Source organism: Cannabis sativa, chromosome 4, assembly GCF_029168945.1.
Source record: "Cannabis sativa cultivar Pink pepper isolate KNU-18-1 chromosome 4, ASM2916894v1, whole genome shotgun sequence".
NCBI classification, from domain to species: domain Eukaryota; kingdom Viridiplantae; phylum Streptophyta; class Magnoliopsida; order Rosales; family Cannabaceae; genus Cannabis; species Cannabis sativa.
This window is the reverse complement of record NC_083604.1, coordinates 66,610,832-66,633,345: the sequence shown is the minus strand read 5'-3', so window position 1 is coordinate 66,633,345 and position 22,514 is coordinate 66,610,832. Positions and strand designations below refer to the sequence as shown.

The following is a 22,514-nucleotide window of genomic DNA, read 5'->3' as shown; positions in this document are numbered from 1 at the left end:
CTAATACTTTCAAATTAACGGGCAGCGGTTAAAGCTCTACTTGGGAGGTCAATTTGATCAAGCCAAGTCCGCCATGATTCTGGCGCCACTATGAAGAACTCGATCAACGTCTAGCTGTGCGACGATAAAGGCAGCGCTAATTGGGAGGCAACCCAAGTGTTCTTATTGATTTAGTTGAACTCTTTTATGTTTTAGCGTTATTTTCTTTCTCTGCTCTGTTTAGTTTTCTTTAAGAAACTGGTAAAACAATCTTTAGTTTCTTGTTAATTTAGTAGTGAAAAAAAAAATGACCCAGTGGCCGCGGCTAGATGTAGGCCGCTGCGGCCAAAAGGTCCTTACAGAATGACCAATTTTTCCTGGTCATCTGGCCGCGGCGAGGGCATAAGTGGCCGCGGCTAAAAGGTCCTTACAGAATGTCAATTTTCTGGGCCTATCGCGCCGCGCCGAGCCCATTTCTAGCCGCGGCGAGATGGGCAAAACGGGATTTAAAACCCAAATTTCCATCACATTTCAAACTTCAAACCTTTATCAACCCTAACCTATCCACGCCGAACACCCATCCTCTACACCAATTTTTCTTCTTCAAATCCCATTCAAAACCCCTTTCCATCAAATCTAACCATAAATTTTTATCCTAAATCATCATAAACCATTATTTCTCTCATCAAACACTCTTTTCCTCTAAAAATCCAATCCTAAATCCCTAAACCTCACCCAAATTTCAAAAATCACTATTCATCTTCTTCTTCCTCACAAAACTTCAAGACTTTCATCAATGGAGGTTGAATAAAGATGGATTCTCATTGAGGTAACAATTTTAAATCTCTCTACACAAGTTTGATTGGATTATTTGTGGATTGTTAGAGAATTTTAGACTTTGTGTTGTATTTTTGAGATTTTTGCTCCATACATTGTTCAAAATTATTGTTGTGAGTGAAATTGAGTTTGATTGTGAAAGGGTTAATTCCCGGGAAGTGGATTTTTAAGGGGAAGTGCTGTCAAAATTTTTAAAAATCTTGAGGGTTAGAAAATTTTAGGTGAGATGGGTCCTAAAAGATCAAGAGTGAGTGAGCAAGGGGGAGCCTCATCATCCAACCCACCTAGGGGTCGCTCTAATCTAGATAGAGTAAGGTTTACCAATATGGATGCTCAAGAGCGGTTTTTGAAGTTGAAGGATAGGGAATTCATTGAAGATAGAGGGATTGATATTGTTAACCTGAGCCAAACTGCAATCATTCCTGCTGTATTTGCGTCCATCATAGATCAAATCTTAAATAGGCAGTGGACTAAGTTTGTGGATGTCACCGAGCGTAGGAACCAAACCTTAGCTCTAGAATTCTTAGCCAACTGGCCAGAAAGAGAAGATGACAAGGTGAGAGTTAGGGGGGTTAGAGTGCCTGCTTCCACAGCTGAAATTCATGCTCTTTATGAGCTTCCAACCTTTACTGTAGAACAGCAACCTTTGAAGCAGCAAATTTGGGCAAAAAGTTTGGATTATGTGGATATAGCCGAAACTCTAGGGTATCCGGGACTTAGGTTTCATACCTATGATGGAGAACCATATCAATTGTTTCGGTGTGAACTCAACCCAGTAGCCAAGGCATGGCTTTACTTTGTTAGTGCAAGGTTGCTCCCGAACAAACACTTTTCTGATGCTCAGATTGACAGGATTAAGTGGGTGTATGGAATTATGAAAGGTTATAATTTGAATGTGGGGGACATCATTCGAGTGACATTTGATATAATGGTTGAGCGGTCTTGTGGTGGTGGACTTGGGCTTGCTGGCATTATCACCGATCTGTGTGAGAAACATGGAGTACCACAGTACTCTTATGATACCAAGGTAGCGCCACAACGCAGTATCAACTTATCCACTGTTATGCGACTCAAACCTCCTCACCCTTATGGTCAACCGCCAGCTCAGAGAGATCCTCCTGCAAGAGAATAAGAGGAGCATGAGGACATTGAGCCACCACGTCTTGCCGGGCCTCTTGACCCAGCCATGCAGTACACTCACGATCAGCTGAATTATCTAATTCAGCAAAACATGCACATGCAGAATTACATGGCCCAACGGAGTGTTTTTGATGAGCAGCAGGTGGCCCAATTGAACACACTTGTCACGAGGATGAATGTCGGTGTGAACGATCCTAATTATTTTGCCATGCCACCCCGCTTCAACCCCTATGATCAGCCACCGCCGCCAAACCCCTTCTAAAGGGGCTCAGGTAAGTTTCTCTCATCCTGGTTTATTTTCACACATTGGGGACAATGTGCATCTTTAGTTTGGGGGGAGAGACTTAATTTTTTTCAGTGCATTTGTTTTCGTTAATTAGTTTTTTTTTTTTTAGTTTTTTTTAGTGTCATGTGTTGATAGCTAAATTGGAAGATTGATTGAACCACTGTTGTTCACTTGTGCAATGGATGAAAACATAACTGAGTGCTTGATTTGCAACTGTTTGAATTAAGATGGATGTGTGTTAGGAGGTTGTTCATGTAGATATAAAACATTTGTTTTTGACGCATATCACTTCTGTTCTATTTGGTTTGTGGAATGATTGACTGTACATGGAATAGAATTTGTTTGACATACTTTCTTGAAGCGAAATCCTTGATAATTTTTGTTTGGAAAGTGATTTAGGCAAGTTTTCTTTGGATCGATTGAGCCTTTCAAGCCTACCCGAACATTTTACCCTAGTATACCCAAAGTTGAGCCTTAGCCTATTCTGAAAATTTCTCACCACTTACCTAAGCTAAACTCATTATCCTTAACTCTTTTCACTCTAGACATACCTTATTATGCCATAAGCCTTTAAGCAAGTTTGGGGGAGATAAAGTGTTGTAGGTGGGGAAATAAATTTTATTAGTAAGAGATTGAAGAAGATATATATAATAAAGTTATTGTGTGTTGTGCCTCTACTGGAAAAAAAAAATAGAAGAAGAAAGAAGAAAAAAAGAGAAAAAATACGTGATAATGTCTTCTTGAAAATCAATTGAGAACAATGGGGTACGTACATAAAGAAAAAAAAAAAAGGAAATCTCTTACTATCGACTTTGGGGTATATGAAAAAGAAAAAAATAAATGCGGGTGCTTGCTTGGTTAATAGTGCTTATGGAATAATGTAGCTTAAATGACTTGTCACCTACCCATGTACCAAAGCCACGCGATTATAACCGAAAAAGACCTATTGATTCCACAGAGAAATTTGTCAACATTAGTGGAGAGAGGTATGTCATTCAAACTTATTGATCATGTGTTAGTGGAATGTCGGGAAGTTTAGAACGGTTGTGATATGGACGGCAATTGCGATGTTTTGTGTTTGTATGAATTGCTTACTTGTAAATTGTACATCCGAATTAGTTCTTAGAGTTGGCAAGTTGAAATTCTGGTTATTGATGGCTTGAAGTTGTGCAGGTGGTGGTAGCAGTTCAATCGTCGGAAAGTTTAGTTATCTATGTTTGTTTGTTTTTAGTTAGAGTCTTAGTTTTACTCGGGGGCGAGTAAAGATTCAGTTTGGGGGAGTTTGTTAAGCTATTTTTAGCCTATGTTTTGGATCTATTTTAGGTGCATTTTTCGCTGTGTTGGGACGGAATTATGCTTGTTTTCTATATTTTCAGGTTCTTTGGAATAATAGAGGTCTCGATGCAAATATTCAGTAAAAGACGAGCTGAGCCAAGAAAAAACACGATGTTTGAAGAATAAGGCACATCTGGCCGCGGCTAGACACAGCTTGGCCGCGGCTAGAACACGAAACGAATGAAAGAATTTGTGTGCTCCAGTCGCCGCGGCGAGGGTATGCATGGCCGCGACTAAATACTCGTAACAGAACCAGGGATTTTCAGCATTGATCTGGCCGCGGCGAGCCCATATCTAGCCGCGGCGAGATCCCGTACGGCCCAGGGGCAATTTCGTCCATTGAACCCTAAAAATTAGTAAATAGAAAACTGCGATTGGAAGTCTGGGGAAGCAATTTGGAACCCTAAAATACAGCAGCAAGCGGCAGGAAGAGCATAGAGATTCAAGTGAAGATCCAGAATTTATCCACCAACAGTTCTTTCTTTATTCCTCGTTAATTTCTTTTTGTTGAATATTGCTATAGGAATGGTTATGGATTTGTTTCTAAACTAAATTTCCAATTTAGGGAGGATGATGATTGTTGTTTAATGTTTTGCCTAGTTAATGTTTAATTACCATTCCTCCATTCTTGTTTGTGAAATTATCTTAATTTGCGTTTAATTTCATGTTTAAGATTGATCACCTTGTGCATGCTTCATGATCTCAATTCGAAATCTGAAAAGTGAGAATTGAGAATGCTAAAATTTGGATAATCGATGTTCTATGTGAAACGAGAGTATTTACATGACTTATGCGACGAGTAGGTTATTACCTAATGCTGATTTCATGTTAGTTTAATTAAGGAATTAATTAGATAACATGTGATTTAGAACCTAGAAGATCTGAAAAGAGCTAGGTTACTTTATAATCTGTCATTCACTTCAAGAATAGGATAGCAATTAGGCATTAACGATTTGGGTAAACAACAACAAGATTCTCCTCCCTATCATCTCATCTTGCTTAAACTTTAACTGTGTTTTACGTTTTCTGAATTACTTTAATTCTCTTAAATCATAATTGTTTTCGATTTGCCAAATAGAATTATAAGTATAGTTTAGTGGTATTTAATCCAATTCCCTGTGGTTCGACCTCACCTGTGTGAGTTTTACTACTTGATTGCGTATACTTACGTAGTGTTTATAAATTTCAGAAACAAAAAACCACGGGCGGAGCATGCGAAAATCCACTATGTAAAATAACAGTGTACAAGGGGGGCATTGTTTTGCCATACATGTGATTAGAAATGGTATTTCTTAAGGTGTATGGCATTCCAGCTATTTCCTATGTTTCTTCCATCTGCTGCTCGGAGTTTGTATGCTCCTTGGCCAACTATCTTTATAATTTGGTAAGGCCCCTCCCAATTGGGTCCTAACTTGCCTGCTCCTTCTTCCTTCGTGTTTTGGAACACTCGTCGTAGTACCCATTCTCCTTCCTTGAATTGTCGGACCCTAATGTTTTTATTGAAATGTTGGGCCACCTTTTGCTGGTATGCTGCTATTCTGATAAGTGCTTGTTCTCTCTTTTCGTCTAACAAATCAAGTTCTGTGTTCATGGTCTGTTGATTTAGATCATCCGTGGAGTGTTCATATCTGATGGTTGGTATTTCGATTTCTGCTGGGATGACCGCTTCAGTTCCATATGTCAATGCAAATGGGGTCTCTCTAGTCGAGGTCTTTGCTGTTGTCCGGTAAGACCACAGTACCCCTGGTAATTCATCTGCCCATCTCCCTTTGGCTTTCTCTAGAAGTTTTTTTGAGTGTGTTGACTATTGTCTTGTTGGTTGATTCTGCTTGTCCGTTTGCTTGAGGGTATCGTGGTGTTGAGAATGATAATTGTATCCCCCATTCTGCACAAAAGCTTTGGAAGTCTTGGCTTATGAACTGTGAACCGTTGTCCGTAACTATCTCCTTTGGAATTCCGAACCTGCATATTATATTTTTCCAGATAAAGTTTTTTACCTCTCGATCTCTAACTTGTGCGAAGGCTTCAGCTTCTACCCATTTGGAGAAGTAGTCAGTTAAGGCTAGCATGAATACCCTCTGCCCTGGAGCAGTTGGCATCTTGCCTACAATGTCCATCCCCCATCTCATAAATGGCCATGGTGTAAGTGAAGAGTGGAGCTTCTCTGGAGGTAAATGAGATATTTGAGCAAACCTTTGGCACTTGTCGCATTGTTGAACAAAATTATAGGAGTCCGCTCGCATGGTTGGCCAATAGTAGCCTATTGTTAGAGCTTTGTTGCATAAACTCCGATGGCCTGAGTGGTTTCCGCATTCACCTTGATGTAGCTCTTGGAGAATGTAATTGGATTCAGCTGGTAATAGACATCTGAGTAATGGCCCTGAGAATGATCGTCTATAGAGTTTCCCATTGTATAGTGTAAATCTGGCCGCTTTAGCTCTTAGTTTTCTTGACTCGTTCTTGTCATGTGGTAGGGTTCCATCCTCTAGGTACTGCATTATTGGCGTCATCCAGTTGTCTTGTTCATTCAGACTTTTTACATCTTCGTTGGGTTTCCATGTCGCTGGCCATTGCATTATCACCACAGGAATGGTGACTCCATCTTTGATTTGAATGGATGAGCCGAGATTAGCAAGAGCATCGGCGTGGTTGTTCTCTAGTCTCGGCAGTTGGTTAATGGTGAATTTTGTGAATCTTGAAATCTTATCTTGAACAATCTTGAGATAGGATGCCATTTTTGAATCTTTGGCCTGGTATGACCCGTTGAGTTGGTTTACGATAAGTTCAGAATCTGACATGACTTCAATGGTTTTGGCATTCAACTCAATGGATAGATCTAGCCCAGCGATCAACGCCTCGTATTCAGCCTCATTGTTGGTAAGTTTGAAGTCACATCTGATCGCCCGCTGCATAACATCTCCTTGAGGGGAGGTAAGGACGATTCCTAGGCCACTCCCCTTACTATTGCTTGATCCATCTACTGCTAGCATCCATGTCGAGTTGGTTTGCTCGTTTAAGCATAATAATTCCTTTTCAGCTTGTACCTGTCCAACACAAGAAAAGTCAGCAATAAAATCTGCCAATACCTGTGACTTGATGGCTGTCCTCGGTTGATATGTTATGTCGTATTCACTGAGCTCAACAGCCCATTTGGTCATGCGTCCAGAAAGTTCCGGTTTGTGTAGAATGCTATGGAGTGGGTATTGGGTTAGCACCACTATGGGATGACACTGGAAATAGGGCCTGAGCTTGCGTCCTGCTGTGACAAGCGCTAAGGCCAATTTTTCCAGCTGAGTGTATCTTGTTTCAGCATCTAGCAATGTCTTCGAAACGTAGTAAATCGGTTGTTGCTTTCCTTCATCTTCTCGAACTAGTGCGACGTTGACCGCTACTTCTGAAACTGCCAGATACATGTACAACGTTTCTCCATCCTTAGGCTTTGCTAGGAGTGGAGGGGAGCTGAGATAGCTCTTGAGTTGTCTTAGCGCTTCTTCGCATTCCTCCGTCTACACAAAGTCTTTGGTCTTTCTAAGAGTTGAAAAGAATAGGTGGCAGCGGTTGGATGACTTTGAAATGAAACGGCTGAGCGCTGCTATCCTTCCGTTGAGACATTGAATATCTTTGATTGAGTTTGGAGATTGTATATTTTGGATTGATCTTATCTGGTCTGGATTTGCTTCGATCCCTCTTTTTGTGACGAGGTAACCTAAGAATTTTCCTGAAGAGACACCAAAAGAGCATTTAGTAGGATTAAGTTTCATATTGTATTTTTCTAATACCTGGAATGCTTGCTTGAGGTGATCGAGGTGATTCTCTGCTGCTAAATATTTGACAAGCATGTCGTCAATGTAAACTTCCATCGTCTTTCCAAGCATGTCGGAAAACATTCGATTGACCAGCCGTTGGTACGTGGCCCCTGCATTCATTAGTCCGAACGACATGACTTTGTAGCAAAAAGTCCCTCGCTCAGTTATGAATGATGTTTTTTCTTGATCATTGGGATGCATTAAGATTTGGTTATAACCAGAGAAAGCATCCATGAAACTCAACAATTCATGTTCAGCTGTTGCGTCTACCATCATGTCAATGTGAGGAAGTGGAAACGAATCCTTCGGACATGCCTTGTTGAGATCAGTAAAGTCGATACATACCCTCCATTTTCCATTCTTCTTCTTCACAACTACTACGTTTGCTAACCAGTCAGGATAGTCAACCTCTCTGACTGATCCCACGTCGATTAGTTTTTGTATCTCCTCATTTATCACCTTGTTGCGATCGGGTGCGAATTTACGTCTTTTTTGCCTGACCGGTGGGTAATCAGGGTCAACCTGCAACTTGTGAACAATAATGTTAGAATCAATACCTGTCATGTCTTCATGGGACCATGCAAAGCAGTGATGGCGTTTGATTAAGAATTCGATCAGCCTGGCTCGAAACTCAGGTGTAAGCTTTGTTCCAATCTAGACTTTATGGTCTGGGAACTCCTTGCTAATGCACACGTCATCTAGGTCTTCCATACTGGGTTCATCCGGTGCAAAGGTCGGACTAGACTGCTGTAGTTGCTATAATGTTGCCGATTTCTCTTTTAGCGAGTTTTGATAACAATCTCGAGCAGTTTTTTGGGCTCCCCATATTTCTTTCACTCCCCACTTGGTTGGGAACCTGATCACTTGGTCATATGTGGATGGCACAGCTTTCATGGAATGGATCCACGGTCGGCCCAAGATTGCATTATAAGCTGATGGAGAGTCAACTACAAGGAACTTCGTCTGTAGGTTGACTCTTTCTGCATAAACGTGGAGTGTGACCTCGCCGACTGAGTGTTTCTGCTCTCCACTGAACCCAACCAATACTGTGGATTTGCGGATGATGGTGGCCTCGTCGATCCCCATCTCCCTAAGAGCATTCAAAAATAAGATGTTAGCAGAGCTACCGTTATCGATCAGTATACGTTTAGTAAAACAATTCGAAAAAAATAAAGAAATGACTAAAGCATCATGGTAAGGATTGAGCAAATCTGAAGCTTTGTCATCCACGAAGCTGATGGTCTGGCCGTTATAGGCTGCTGGTTGTTTCTTTGGTCTACCATCTGTCCCGACTATTTCACGTGCATGCCTCTTAGCGGCTGAGTATGTTACGCCGCTGACCTCTGACCCTCCAGAGATGACATTACATGTCCGGGTGTGCTGCGGTGGTTCTGGTGGTGTTGCTGGCCTCTTGTCTGCTTCCGTCACGGTCATCTTCCCCTTGTCTGATAAAAAATCTCGCAATTGACCTTTGCGCAAGAGTCCAGCCACTTCATATCTTAATGCTATGCATTCTGGAGTGGTATGTCCGTGGTCATTATGAAATTCACACCACTTTGTCGTGTCGCGCATTGCTGCTGGCTTTTTAATCTCTTCAGGCCACTTGACTTGGCTTCCCATTCCTTTCATTACTGCAACTATTTCGATAGGGCTAATGTTCAGGTTGTATTCAGGAATCGGTCCCTTGTCTGATTCCCTCATCCGCCGAGGTAGTGTTGTCTTTGCAATGTAATCTCTTAATCTGTGTGATTGGGTGGAGTTCTCGCTATCTCTGTATGATCGTGATCTGTTGGTTGGATAAGGTTCTGAATAATGGTAGGACTGTCGTCGCTCTACCCTCTTCGGTACTCTACTGTCGCGAGAGTAAGAGTAGGATGTTGTCGATTGTCTATTGGATTCGTCTTCCTCCCACTTGATCTGCGTCCAAGCTTTGGAAAGCACGTCCTCCATTGTCCTGCATGGATATTTTGTGAGTTCTTTGTAAAGGTCAGATTCTACCTGCAGGCCTTTACGGAAGGTGGTAATGGCTGTGTCCACGTTGCATGCTGTGATGGAAACGTTTTCAGCATTGAATCTCGCCACATAATCTCGTAAGGATTCGCCTCTCCTTGTTTGATGCGGTATAGGTCATCTGAGAGTTTCTCCAATTTCCTACTGCTCGCAAATTGTTCTACAAAAACATCTGTTAACTGAGCAAAAGAAGAAATCGAATTATTGGGTAAATTCGTGTACCATTGGAGGGCTGGGCCAGCCAAGCTAGACCCAAACCCCTTACACATGCATGCCTCGCGCAACTCGCGAGGGATGGCAGCAGTGAACATCCTTTGTTTATAATTGGCTATATGATCGTTTGGATCGCTTGTTCTGTCGTACATCCTCATTAATGGGAACACAAACTTCTTTGGCATCTCGACCAATGCAATGGCGTCAACAAAAGGTGAGTCAGCAAAACTGCTAGGCAAACTTTTCTTTATTGGTGTTGGAACCCCTGGGATACGTTGGATCATTGCTTCCATCCCTTCGAACCTCCGAGCGATCGCTCGTTCAATCAAATCCTCCTGAGTTAGAGTATGAATGGTGGTATGACCTGCATCAACAGAAGATGGATTCAGGATAGAGTTTAGCATAGCCTGTGTGGCAGTTACCTGTGATGGTGGGAGTCCTTCAAGAGGAGACGTTTTTGGAGGATCAGATGTTGTAGTGCCAACCCCCAAATTGCTAGTCGATGGGGGGCTGACTATAGGCAGGCCAGTTGTAGGAAGGCTGACCGTAAGCAGACCAGTTGTAGGAAGGCTGACCGTAGGTAGGCCAGTTGCAGGAAGGCTGACCGTAGGCAGGCCAGTTGCAGGAAGGCTGACCGTAGGCAGGCCAGTTGTAGGAAGATTGACCGTAGGCAGGTCGGAGGCAACATTGTTGGTCGTTAGACCTCCAGAGTTTGTCCCATCTGTTTGCATATCAGTATGTTCAGATTGTTGAGGTTGAGAACCTCCTACGACAGAATGACTTCCTAACGTTGGAGTCGATGTTCCTCCAAGTGTTTGTCGATCAGAGACTTGGGTCTCTGTTCTTATAGGAGTTGAGTCTAGTGATGCCATTGGTGCAATTGGAACTCGGAACGGACTTTGAGCAACATTGGGAGTCGTCATGGTAGCCTTCACCGACTCCATTTGTGATTTTATTGTGGCATTTTCACTCCTAAATGCTGCGTTCTCCTCCTTAAAGGTTGCATTTTCTCGCTCCAGAACTCCAGTTCGCTCAGCCATCTCGCGCATCTGGGCCATTATCGTGGCAAGCTGTTCATTGACATTGGGTTGTTCCTGGGCAACAAACTCTCCTTCTTCTGCCATTTGAAGTGTGGTAATGATAGATCGCCTTGCTCACAGTCAGTTTGTCAGGGCCCCACGGTGGGCGCCAAATTGTAGATGCTAAAATCTACAATGATCGGAATGAGCGTTTGTGGGCACCGACAACTTGCGGAACAAAGACAAAGGATGACCGTGAAACCTTGGGACACCGGGGTGGTGCCGGCCGAAGGCACTCCGACAGTCAAGTCAGTAAATTTATAGTGCGAAGTAGAAAAGAAAACAAGAAATGTAAATAAATACTTCCTGTGTTTATGGTTATGTGGTGATCCACGGTCAAACCTCGCTCACCGGAATGAGAAAGAGTACGTCAGATCGTAGAGAAATGATAAGTTTAGTAGTAAAACTATAGAGAGAGAGAGAGAGAGTGAATATTCGTCTATCCTCCCTCCTCCCAGTCCTAGTGTGGGCCTATTTATTATCTTAGGAAAACGGCTACCTCTTGAAACGTGGTCCGTCCCTAGAGAAACGGTGTTCCCCCACTTCTCCAGGGATGAGCATCATCTTTTAGGTTTGTTCCTAGATGAGCGTCCTTCCATTAGCGTATCACTCAGAGGGTTGATATTCTCGCTCCGCTATGCTAGGGAAGATCGCTATTTTCGTGGGTTAGTTAGGAAACTTAACGTTCTTCTTCCTCCACACGTCAACCCTAACATTACACTTTAAAATCAAGCTTTATTGTGGGCTGGATATTCGAATATGGGTATGACCCAAAATGCATGGATTGGGCGTGGCCCATGTGAGCCACTGGGCTTATGGGTTCTTTGTATCTAACTTGTAAGTGGGCTTTTTAAGTACTTCGATCGTTGGGCCTTTTCATTGAGCTTAGAGCAATTTTTGGCCACTACACTAACTTTTGGTAATCAAATGGTTTAACTATAAAATCATGTTTAATTAAAACTTTATAATAATTACGTTTTTTTTTTATATAAATAAACATTGTAAATATAAATTGTTTACAAAAGTGGAGATCTCAAAATCTATTTTTTTTTTTTCAAATGTGAACATAATGCAATATAACAAAAGTGACTGTAATGCTCTAACCCGTAAAGGTGCCATGTGTGCAATTTTATAAATTAGTTTATAATAATAAACTACAGTTTAAGAAAAAAATTGTGAATTTAATTAAAACACTACTAAATAACTTTGAAATTATAAATTACAATCTTTTAAAAATTACTAAGCTACGGGATCCCATTTTTATAAACTTTTACAAAAGTACTATTGTACCATTTTGTTACAAAATATTGTAAACACCATGATCCTGTTCACAAGTACGCCAGACGGGGAGGCTAATATGTACATTCATCAGAAAATCTCTGACTCATGGTTGATCTACTTTTCTTTTTCCTTACATGCACCACAAAGTAGGGGTGGACATCCGATCTAATCCAACTTTTTTTTTTCATCCGATCTAATCCAATCAGTAATTGGATTTAGAAAATCATCATTCGATCCAATCCAATTAGACCTCAAAATCCAATCCAATCTAATCCAATTACTAATTGGTTTGGATCGGTTTTTTAATTGGATATCCAATTACACACCTAAATTTCAATATTAACTTAAAAATATGAAGAAAAATACGTAAAACACTAAGGTGGCGTTTGGTTGGAGATAATGAAATGGAATGGAATGGAAAGGAAACAATTTTAATTCCATTCCTTTGTTTGGTTGCATTTTAAAGTATTGGAATGGCATTCCAATGGAATGCTCTTTCCACCATTTTGGTGGAATGGCTATTCCATTTTAAAAAGGAAGGAATGACCATTCCAATGTAACAAGAAAAAAAATTAATTATTTTTTTTATCAATTTTTTTTATGCATTTTAAATTTTATTCCATTCCATTCCTATTCCTATTCCCATTCCCATTCCTATTCCTATTCTTATATTTTCATTCCTCCCAACCAAACGCCTCCTAAGTATCACCTTTTATTTAAGTATAATACTTCATAAATATACTATCGTTACAAGTGTAATGTAGCCAAAAGTTTTAAATAATTAAAACAACAACATTTCTAAGAAATAAAATAGAACAAAACATCATGAAAATAAATATACAAAACAACCAAGTGTTACAAATTCAACACCAAAAAAAAAATCTAATAAATATATATTATATTTTTTAATATTTTTTATTATATAAATAATTTTTTAACATATATAAATGTAATTAGATTGAATCGGTTTTTAATTGAATTTTGAGATTGACATCCAGTAACCGATCTAATTCAATTAGAATCTAACTTTTAGCATCCAATCTAATCCAATTATAGTTGGATATTTAACTTTTTGTAACTAAATTGGATTGGATCGATTCGGTTCGATTGGATTGGATGATGCCCACCCCTACCACAAAGTACCCGTAAGTCATAAAGACTTGGCAAGAAAAGTAAGTAATACAAATTCATGCAGTATAAAGCAACAATCAACGATATCCATATAATCATATAAATATATATATCTATATTGATATATGGAAGAGGTTTCAATGGTTACATTTTTATTGTAATCATCATGGTTACATTTTTTTTAAGCCATTGGATTACTATTAAATGGTTGTGATTAATTTGGAAATTAAATAAAAATAAATAATAAATAACTTGTAACCTGAAAGTAACCTAATCATTTATTTCCTTATAAAACTTTAATTAAGATTAATTGTATTTTAAAATTAAATTAATTATAATTATTAATTAATTTTTTGCAATTTATTACTATATAAGGATCTTTTAGCAATTTATTTTTTTACACTTAAATTATTTAAAATTTTATAGCAAAACTTTTTATAATTTAAAATTATACACATATAATTTCATAATTTAAATTTTATTATACTTGTAATTTTAATTTTAAATTATTAAAAGTAAGTATTCTTAGTTTTTTTATTTAAACATTTAAAAGGTAAAAAGTGAAATAAGTTTAAGGATTTTTTAGAAAAAAAAAATGGCTGCACTTGTTATCGATTGATTAGCTTGAGGCCTCATACTTAGTTCATCTAATTGTAACAAAATAATTATATATCATTTAAAAATAATTAATTATTTAAAAATTTATTAAAAGAAGAGAATTTTAATTTGTGTCAAAAGAAGTTTAATTTTTGTAAAAAAATAAATTTTATTGTAAATATTATAATTAAATGGTTTAATTATTAAAATAATTAAAGTGATGATTTAAATATAAATATTAATTGCTAAAAGAGGTCTTGTTAAATATTTAATTAATTATTTTAAGAAAATAGTTAATTATAATTAATTAATTCTATAAAATGAATGTCTACCTATTAGTAACCTGCTATTACAGGTCAAAGAAAAATGTAACCATATGGTTACAATAAAGATGTAACTATTGAATAGACACCCATTTATATATATATTCAAATTGATTAATTCAGTATATCACAACTTTAACAATTTTAAGTATTTTTCTAATAGAACAAATTATTCTCGATATTTCATAAAGTATCTGCTAATTCTCATTTCCAAGTGAGACAACCAATGTCACTATTATTGTCTAATTAACAACAGATAAATAAGAAACCTAACAATGATTTTAATTAGAGTAATAGTCTCTTTTATCTTGTGGCCTAATGAAACAATCATGATAAGCCTACCCAGGCATCTATTGTCACTGTCGTTACCTAAAGAGGTAATTGAAAAGTAAGAAACCTAATAATAATTTTAGTATAGAGTAATGACTCTTTCTTTCAAAACGATAATTACTACATTAATACTCGATAATAATCAATTCATAAATGATAATAATCGTACCATATCTTAACATGCAATGTGGTATGAATGCGTACCGGTTAACTTGAATGAAAAAAACTCGATCATCCCAAATCCTATGTCACAATAAAAATAATCCGTTAAACAAATCAATTTAAATGTGCTGTTAAGTTATATAAATATATGCTAATTACACACAATTCATTCACCATTTTCTACCTAATAAAAGTAAAAGTAATGTATTGATCAATATTTAATTGCATTACCTATAGTAAATATGTCGAATTTGAATAGGGAAATTTGAATTTTTATGCATGTATTTGGGGATAATTTTTTCCCTAAACTTAAAATAGGGGGTATTGGTAAAATGGGATAACATTAACTTAATTCCCACATTACCTCCCCCCATTTGAAACATGCCCTCTCTCTCTCTCTCTCTCTCTCTCTCTCTCTCTCTCTCTCTCTCTCTCTCTCTCTCTCTCTCTCTCTCTCTCTCTCGGTGCCACACCCACCCACGGCAGACCACCCATACAACCGACCGACTGACGTGACCCACGACTGACTGCCCCCTCAACCCACATCACCCACGCCGACCGCCCAAACCACCCAAAATGTCTAAGATATTTTTTTTTTCAATTTTTTCCTTTAATTTTTGGTGCTTAAATTCATGAAATAGAATAATATGTTGCAATTTTGTGTGAAATCTGTTAGTTAAGGTTAGATTTAGGAAGATTAGGAAGAGATTTGTCGAAAATGGGATTTTTTAGATCGGGCCCGATGGGGCCCGATGCCCGTCCGATGGGGGCATGGCTGGAGGTTGAAGATGACAACTCGGTGGGCATGATGACCCGATATAGGAGGGTTCGATGGGCCCGATTCCTTGGGCCCGATGGGCCCGACAGGTTCGATTCTTTGGGCCCGATGGGTCCGATGCCTTGGGCCCGATGGGTCCGATTTACGTTTAGGGAAAAAGATGGGAAGAGAGGAGTTGATGTAATTGGGGGAGGGTATTTTGGGGAAAACAATAAAGTTATCATATATTAGAAATATTAGTAAGTATAAGTTTAAATTTTTTTTTTAAGGTAATGTAAGGATAGAAATTCAAATTTCCCTTTAAATATGTATCTATCATTAATATTTTTATTATCAAAGAATAAAAAATGAAATTACCTTTTATAAAAGACAAAAAAAAGGATTTTTTTTTTATTTTTACACTTCAAAACAATTTTTTTTTTTTTTACATTTTTACGGAATTCTACATAGAAATCCCTATTGTAACTAGCACTGCAATCTAAATTGCAATAAAAAATCGCACAAAAATTTCTATTACAACTAGCACTGCAACCACTTTAGAAACTCAAACCATAAATTTAAAAAAAAAAAAAAGTAATATATAGGTAATTCTCACAAAAAAATTACAAATATTTGGAGGGAGATGCATCAAAAGTAGGCGCGTGGTAACTAGGTGTGGCGCACACTGGACAGGTGGATAGAAGTCATTTTCTATTCTCTTGTCGCCTCCGCGGCTATTTTATTTTTTTTTTAAATAATAAAAAAAATTATTTGTTAATATTCGAAAGCGCAAAATAACACATCATCACCAAAACTCCGCAACGTAGCGTTCTGCTTGGAATTTCTGGCCTTCCTTCTTCCCTTTTCTACCGTAAGTGTTCTTCTTCAAAGCCCTAATTTCAAATTCACAATCACCACTATTTTTTATTTTACACATGTTTAGACTCTGGATTATAATTTCTTTTCATTTATTGAAAGGAGTATTTGTTTTACTTGGGAATTTTCCTTTTTAATTTACTTGGTAGAATTTCGAATTTAGATTGCATGTTTATTTACTTTTAGTATGATGGACATTGTTTCGGTTTTGTTGGATTTGTAGAGGTGAAATGGTATGCTGTTAAATTTAATTTTGATTTTTTTGATACAATAATTAATCGGGGTACGAATATGGTTTTCAATATGTGAGGGTATGGGTTCTTAGTGAAGACAAAATGGTTCCTTTTAATTCAAGTTGAAGAATTTGACCAGAATAATGGACTGTCAATAAACAGGGTATCTCTTCACTACCCAGTACCCACGATGTTTGAGGGGAAATGTATTTAAGTTGATGGTCAAGAGTTTGGAAACACTCACATATATATAATTATATGTATATATATATATATTATATGTATATATATCTTGAAGGGGCGTGGAAACACATAAGAACTCTTGAATGGAAATGAAAAAGAGATGTAATTCCAGTTCCGAAATATGTATATAAATGTCACAAAATCTTTATGTGAAAATGTTGTAATTTCAGCATTGCTTATTCATTAATAGTCTTCTTTTTCCGTCCCTTGAAATAGTGGAGAGGTGAGGAGGAGTGACCAAGAATAGAGCAGTGTATTTAATCAAGAAGTAGGATTTTATAGTGTGTTTTTCAGGCAGACAGCCAGGCTGATCTCGTTTTTATTTTCTCTGTGCAGTTTATAATCATTAACTCAGTTAAAGTTTGATTCCGGAATCGTGAGTATCAAAGCTTGCCTATTCGCTGTTGTTTGGCTTCTGAGATATAAGTCAGTGGTAGCTTCTAAGGGCTAATAAGTATATTAGCTTGCTGTTCTGATCCTTATGCAGGCAGTTGAGCCTTCTCACGTACCAGTTGCATCTAGGAATGGTTCTTGCTGGTTCTTTGCAATTGTCTCATGGACTGGGACTCTGCAAGAACCAGCAGAGCAATAAAAAATTTAAGGTACACTTTTCCTCCAATCAAATTTAGTTCCACCAAACTCCTCCCTTTATATCCAAAAGGTTTAATGAATTTGTTTATTTTACAGAATGGAATAAGAACTACCATGTTACATTCATTTGGATCTACCCTTTCATCACGTGTTTCGGTATATTTCTTTGGTTGGTCTTTCTTTTCCGCATGATGCATAGTCTTCCTGTTCTGTTATAATTTTTTTTCCCTTGTGCTTTCAGTTTCATCGACAAAATTCTTGGAGCATATCATTAGCAGACAATGTATACAGGCCTATACATACTTTACCTTACAGATACAATGCCTTCAAGTGTCATTCTTTTCTGGCACCAAGACAGCCATTTGAACTCACCAGGCTAAAAACAGCTGCCACAGCATTCACAAGGTACTTTTTCTCTTATTTACGTACACTACTAAAAACTTGAGTTTTTTTTTTTTTTTCCAGCTGCTTTCCACAGTTTTACATGCATGGTTGTATCTTATACGTTTTTATATTTCTAGGTCTGGTAACTTCTTATTTCCGTTTTCTTAAGTAATTTTGGCAAATGGATTTCATTATGTTGCAGTTCTTAGGCTTATTCTAGAGTTGAAACATGGGGTTATTATGCAATGCTAATTTTGGCGAGTCCCTTGCATTGTTATAATTTATTTCTCCTGTTTTGATATATGGCCTATTTTGTAACATATGTTTTCGATGTAAGCAGATTGAGCTTGGTCATGTCTTTTAATTCTTGCTTATTCTGTACAATCTGTTTTGATGTATTGATTGAGCCTTCTCACTGCTTTCTTTTTTGCTGAAATTGATCCATCCTTTGTACCTTAAGACCAGATATCTCTAATAATAATTTTCAAATATTGATATGTACCTTCAAGACCAGACCTCTAATATAATTCTCAAATATTGATACAAGACTAGGTACCTTTAAGACCAGATATACCTATAATAATAATTCTCAAATATATTAACCTCTTCGTATTCTTCTTCATATTGTATTCTTTTTTTATGTTGATATGTTCATCCTACTTATTGGAAGATCATAGATGCTATACCTGTAAGAATGATTTTCAAATATAGCAGTGTGATATGCTCATTAGAAAATGCCCTTGGCAATTTATATCACTTTGTTTTCCTCAATTGTTGAATAATGTCAATATTGGCTCTTAAGTTTCATATAAATTCAATTGGTATCAGTGTCAGTGCGTTATTTTGTGCAATTTTTATTCTAAATGTTCCTGACTTTAAACACCTATCATATACCAGGTCCCTTAATGCTATACAGGATTGCTCACTTCTTCCCAAGTTGACTATAGCTGTTGGTCTCTCTATATTTTCTGTCTGGGGTCTTGTGCCACTTATTCGTCTGACCAGAAACCTGTTTCGTAACGTATGGGTCTTTTGTTCTTTCCATTTTGTGAATTTATCTCATCTCTGTATTTCTAATTTGTTTATAGCCTCTTCTTCTGTCTAATATTGCATAAAATTGGGCAGAAGAATGATAACAACTGGAAAAAGAGTAATACATATCATATAACAACATCATATATTCAACCTTTGCTTTTATGGACAGCAGCGATACTCATTTGCAGGTATCCTTCTCATTATTCTGTTTTGATTGTCTATTTTTAATTTTGAAGGAATGAAGTTACAAGTCATCCACTCATATCTTATACATATAGGAAAACAAAAAAGAACTTACCCACTCTTCATTTCAGTTCTATGGGGAAAGAAGAGAGTTGAATAATGAGTAGTACTTCCTGAAGTTTGTCAAAAAAGAGTTGGCTATTATCTTCAATCTCAGTGGTCCATGTGACACAAATGTAATTAGCTTTGTGGCACTTTAACAATCTTAGAATGTTTTGAGCATTGGCAAGTTTACCCTTGAGAGAGAGAGAGAAAGAGGGAGAGAGAGTGAAGGGGTGGGGGCACAAGCTGTTTTATTTGTTGATTTTTCTTATTGTAGTGAAAATCTTGTACTCTTGCAGGGCATTGGATCCAGTGGTCTTACCTTCAGAAGCTGGCCTGGTTGTTAAACAAAGGCTTCTGAATTTTGTAAGATCGTTATCAACTGTGCTGGCTTTTGCCTATTGTTTATCAAGGTCAGTGTTTTCTTGCATTGGTCTTGGTCTTTATAAATGCCCTTTTGCGTCGTCTCTGATTTCTGGATATTGTCTCATTCTCTCTTCTTCTTCTTTTTTTCTTTCTTTCTTTCTTCTATTTTCTTTTTTTTTTTTGAGGAATTCTGTTGGACCTATCAGTCATGTCTAATGCATTTTGTTATGCTAATGTCTATCTTCATAAATCATACTACTTCCACCCTTCAAACCAGTTGTGACATTTTCTGAGTTCTTATTCGTGGTGACAAATATTACCCTTTTCATGCAGTGTTATTCAACAAGCACAGAAGTTCTTTATGGAGACTAATGAGTCCAGTGATACAAGAAATGTATGTCTGGTGCTACTGTGTAATCCTATACTCATGTTTAATATCATTAATTTACTTTGCTGTAAAAATGTTATCTTGTGTCATGGTATAATTTTTTGCATTCATTGATTTGATGCATTACTTATGCATTTAATGTACAAACTACAAGTTTCAAGTCAAGTAGTACCATACAAGTTCCATGCAGTTTCTATACTAACATTCATGTTATCCAGGCAATTTATTTTCTTTCCAAACATGGTCTTAAGCTAATACATTTCACCCTTGTGTTAGTATCCCACAACATCTGATATGTATATTAATTTTGCTAAGGATAAATTTACTATTTTGTTAGTGAGATTAATAGGATATTAAAGTCTCGGTTTTCAATACCTATTCAATATTCATGTGCTCATCTACATCTGGTTTTATGCTGGGCAGATGGGTTTCCATTTTGCTGGCAAAGCTGTTTATTCCGCAGTCTGGATTGCTGCTTTTTCATTATTTATGGAGTTGTTGGGTTTCTCTACCCAGAAGTGGGTTACTGCTGGAGGTCTTGGGACAGTATTGTTGACATTGGCTGGTCGAGAGGTGCTTTGTTCTTTGAACATTTTTTATTTATTTATCTTTTCATGTTTTTTTCTCCTAATTGAATTTCTTGTTAAGAGTCTGACACGTTTGTTTTTTTTCTCATGCTAACTAGATATTTACAAATTTCCTTTCAAGTGCAATGATTCATGCAACTCGACCTTTTGTTATGAATGAATGGATTCAAACAAAAATAGAAGGCTATGAAGTTTCTGGTACTGTTGAGGTTTGTATTTGAGTTTTACACAACCATTGCCATCCCAGTAAAATGCATTGGCCTAATGTATGTATGAAGTAATAATTTAACTTTACTGTCTGTATTTGGTTGAATTCAGCACGTGGGATGGTGGTCACCAACAATTATTAGAGGTGAAGATCGTGAAGCAGTTCACATTCCAAACCATAAATTTACAGTGAATGTTGTTAGAAATCTCAGTCAAAAAACTCATTGGCGTATCAAAACCCACCTTGCGATTAGTCACTTAGATGTCCATAAGATAAATGTGAGGATTTGATTTTAGTGCTTCTATGTTTGCACTTAGTTGTTCCGGATTATCATAGTTTATGGAATATCCATGCTGATTGCCTTTTTCTCTATGCAGAATATTGTGGCTGATATGCGCAAAGTCTTAGCAAAGAATCCTCAAGTTGAGCAACAGAGATTGCATAGAAGAGTATTTCTGGAAAATGTTAATGCAGAAAATCAAGCGCTTTTGGTTAGTTCTAGCATTTTAAGACTTAATTCTAATGCTTTAGTATCGTTCATAGATAATCTTGTAAACTTTTTGCACGTTCACACCCACCTGCACGCCAGTCTGTTTGATCAAGAATATTTGTGTACATGTGCATTTTGGGATACCTGACACCTACACATTACAGATCCTTATCTCGTGCTTTGTAAAGACCTCACATTTTGAAGAGTATCTATGTGTCAAGGTAAGTCGCTTCCTTCCAGAAAATTTCTTATTGATCATTGCTAACTCAGTTATCAGAATATATTGTCAATCTGTTATGCTTCGATATGAACTGCTTTTATTGTATCAACACTGGTGAAGATCAAACTCATTATGATTACTTCTTCATCAGGAAGCTATACTCTTGGATCTTCTTAGAGTTATCAGCCATCACCGGGCCAGACTTGCCACACCAATCCGTACAGTGCAAAAAATATATAGTGATGCAGACTTGGAAAATATTCCATTCACAGATTCAGTATTTAACCGTGGTGGGGTTGCTTCTAATCGCCCATACTTACTGATTGAGCCTCCATACAAAATTAATGGGGAAGATAAACCAAAAACCCGCACAACACGCACAAATGGAGAACGAGATGGAAAGAATACACCGCGACCAGCAACTGATACCAAGGTAGATGCTAAAGTTGTAGCAGCACCTGCCTCTGACTCTAAGACCAAAGAAACATCCGACAACGACACAGATGCCAAGACTGGAGGACCAACAAATGTTGATGCCAAAGAGGATATCAAGGTTGGTGTAGCGCCCACTGCTGATTTAAAAACTGGTACCAATGTACCGGGTAGACCTGACTCGAAAATAGATTCTAAGTTAACAGAGGTTGATTCAAAATCAGACAATGGATCAATGGGTTCGTTATCTGGTACTATAACTCCAAAGTCTTCAAGCAGCAATAAACAGCCCAAGGATGCTAGTTTGGGACGTCAAAAGAGTACTAATAATTCCACTTCTTCTTCGTCGGAAGTTTTGGGCACTGACAAAGCTAGTTTTTCAACAGCATCTTCACAAGTGAAACAAGAAAGTGAAAGGACACCAACTCCAAAGCAACCCATATCGAAGCCTGTTCTGGAAGAAAATATAGTACTTGGCGTCGCCCTCGAGGGATCAAAAAGAACACTTCCTATTGAGGAAGATATGATTTCTCCTCCATCTCATACTGAGGTTGCAGAAATGGCTGCTCACCGCAATGGACAAGGGGCTTTAAGTACTGATAAGGATAAGAAAGATGGCCAGACTCCATCCGCTCCGAGTTCACCATCTCTTGACAAGTGAGTTAAGTTAGAAAGATGGGTTCCAAGTTCTCTTGTTTGCTTTCACTGCAAATACTTAAAACTACTCATTCATGGAGGTTTTGATTTTAGGCTATCATACAATGTACATGTTCCCAACATACTATACTTTTATTGTTATCACTGTCTGTGTACTGTACCCTTGATGGTCCTCATCATTGAGCAACATGCAGCCACAAAATAGAAATGTAAACTTATGCCATAATCTAATTTAGTTAAAGTGATTATAATA

General features: G+C 37.6%; 4 protein-coding genes across 4 annotated transcripts; 1 reads left to right on the top strand and 3 right to left on the bottom strand.

The window, feature by feature from the left end:
• Positions 1-5,328: 5,328 nt before the first annotated feature.
• On the bottom strand, positions 5,329-7,947 carry LOC133037084 (uncharacterized). The gene is made up of 2 exons (XM_061113899.1): positions 7,357-7,947; positions 5,329-7,083 (listed from the first exon to the last, which is right to left on the bottom strand). The coding sequence occupies exons 1-2, from the start codon at positions 7,945-7,947 to the stop codon at positions 5,329-5,331; spliced, it is 2,346 nt and encodes a 781-aa protein (XP_060969882.1).
• A 192-nt stretch (positions 7,948-8,139) lies between these two features.
• Positions 8,140-9,333, bottom strand: LOC115713656 (uncharacterized). Its single transcript, XM_030642143.1, has one exon. The coding sequence runs from the start codon at positions 9,331-9,333 to the stop codon at positions 8,140-8,142; it is 1,194 nt and encodes a 397-aa protein (XP_030498003.1).
• On the bottom strand, positions 9,142-11,406 carry LOC133036543 (uncharacterized). Its single transcript, XM_061113069.1, has 2 exons — positions 10,163-11,406; positions 9,142-9,970 (listed from the first exon to the last, which is right to left on the bottom strand). The coding sequence occupies exons 1-2, from the start codon at positions 10,728-10,730 to the stop codon at positions 9,378-9,380; spliced, it is 1,161 nt and encodes a 386-aa protein (XP_060969052.1). The 5' UTR covers positions 10,731-11,406; the 3' UTR covers positions 9,142-9,377.
• A 4,541-nt stretch (positions 11,407-15,947) lies between these two features.
• Positions 15,948-22,514, top strand: LOC133037317 (mechanosensitive ion channel protein 2, chloroplastic-like). Its single transcript, XM_061114334.1, has 14 exons — positions 15,948-16,137; positions 16,955-17,220; positions 17,306-17,365; positions 17,451-17,614; positions 18,491-18,614; positions 18,719-18,816; positions 19,213-19,326; positions 19,613-19,673; positions 20,091-20,240; positions 20,353-20,463; positions 20,573-20,740; positions 20,840-20,953; positions 21,117-21,173; positions 21,324-22,514. Exons 2-14 carry the CDS (start codon positions 17,143-17,145, stop codon positions 22,263-22,265), a joined length of 2,241 nt encoding a protein of 746 aa, XP_060970317.1. The 5' UTR covers positions 15,948-16,137; positions 16,955-17,142; the 3' UTR covers positions 22,266-22,514.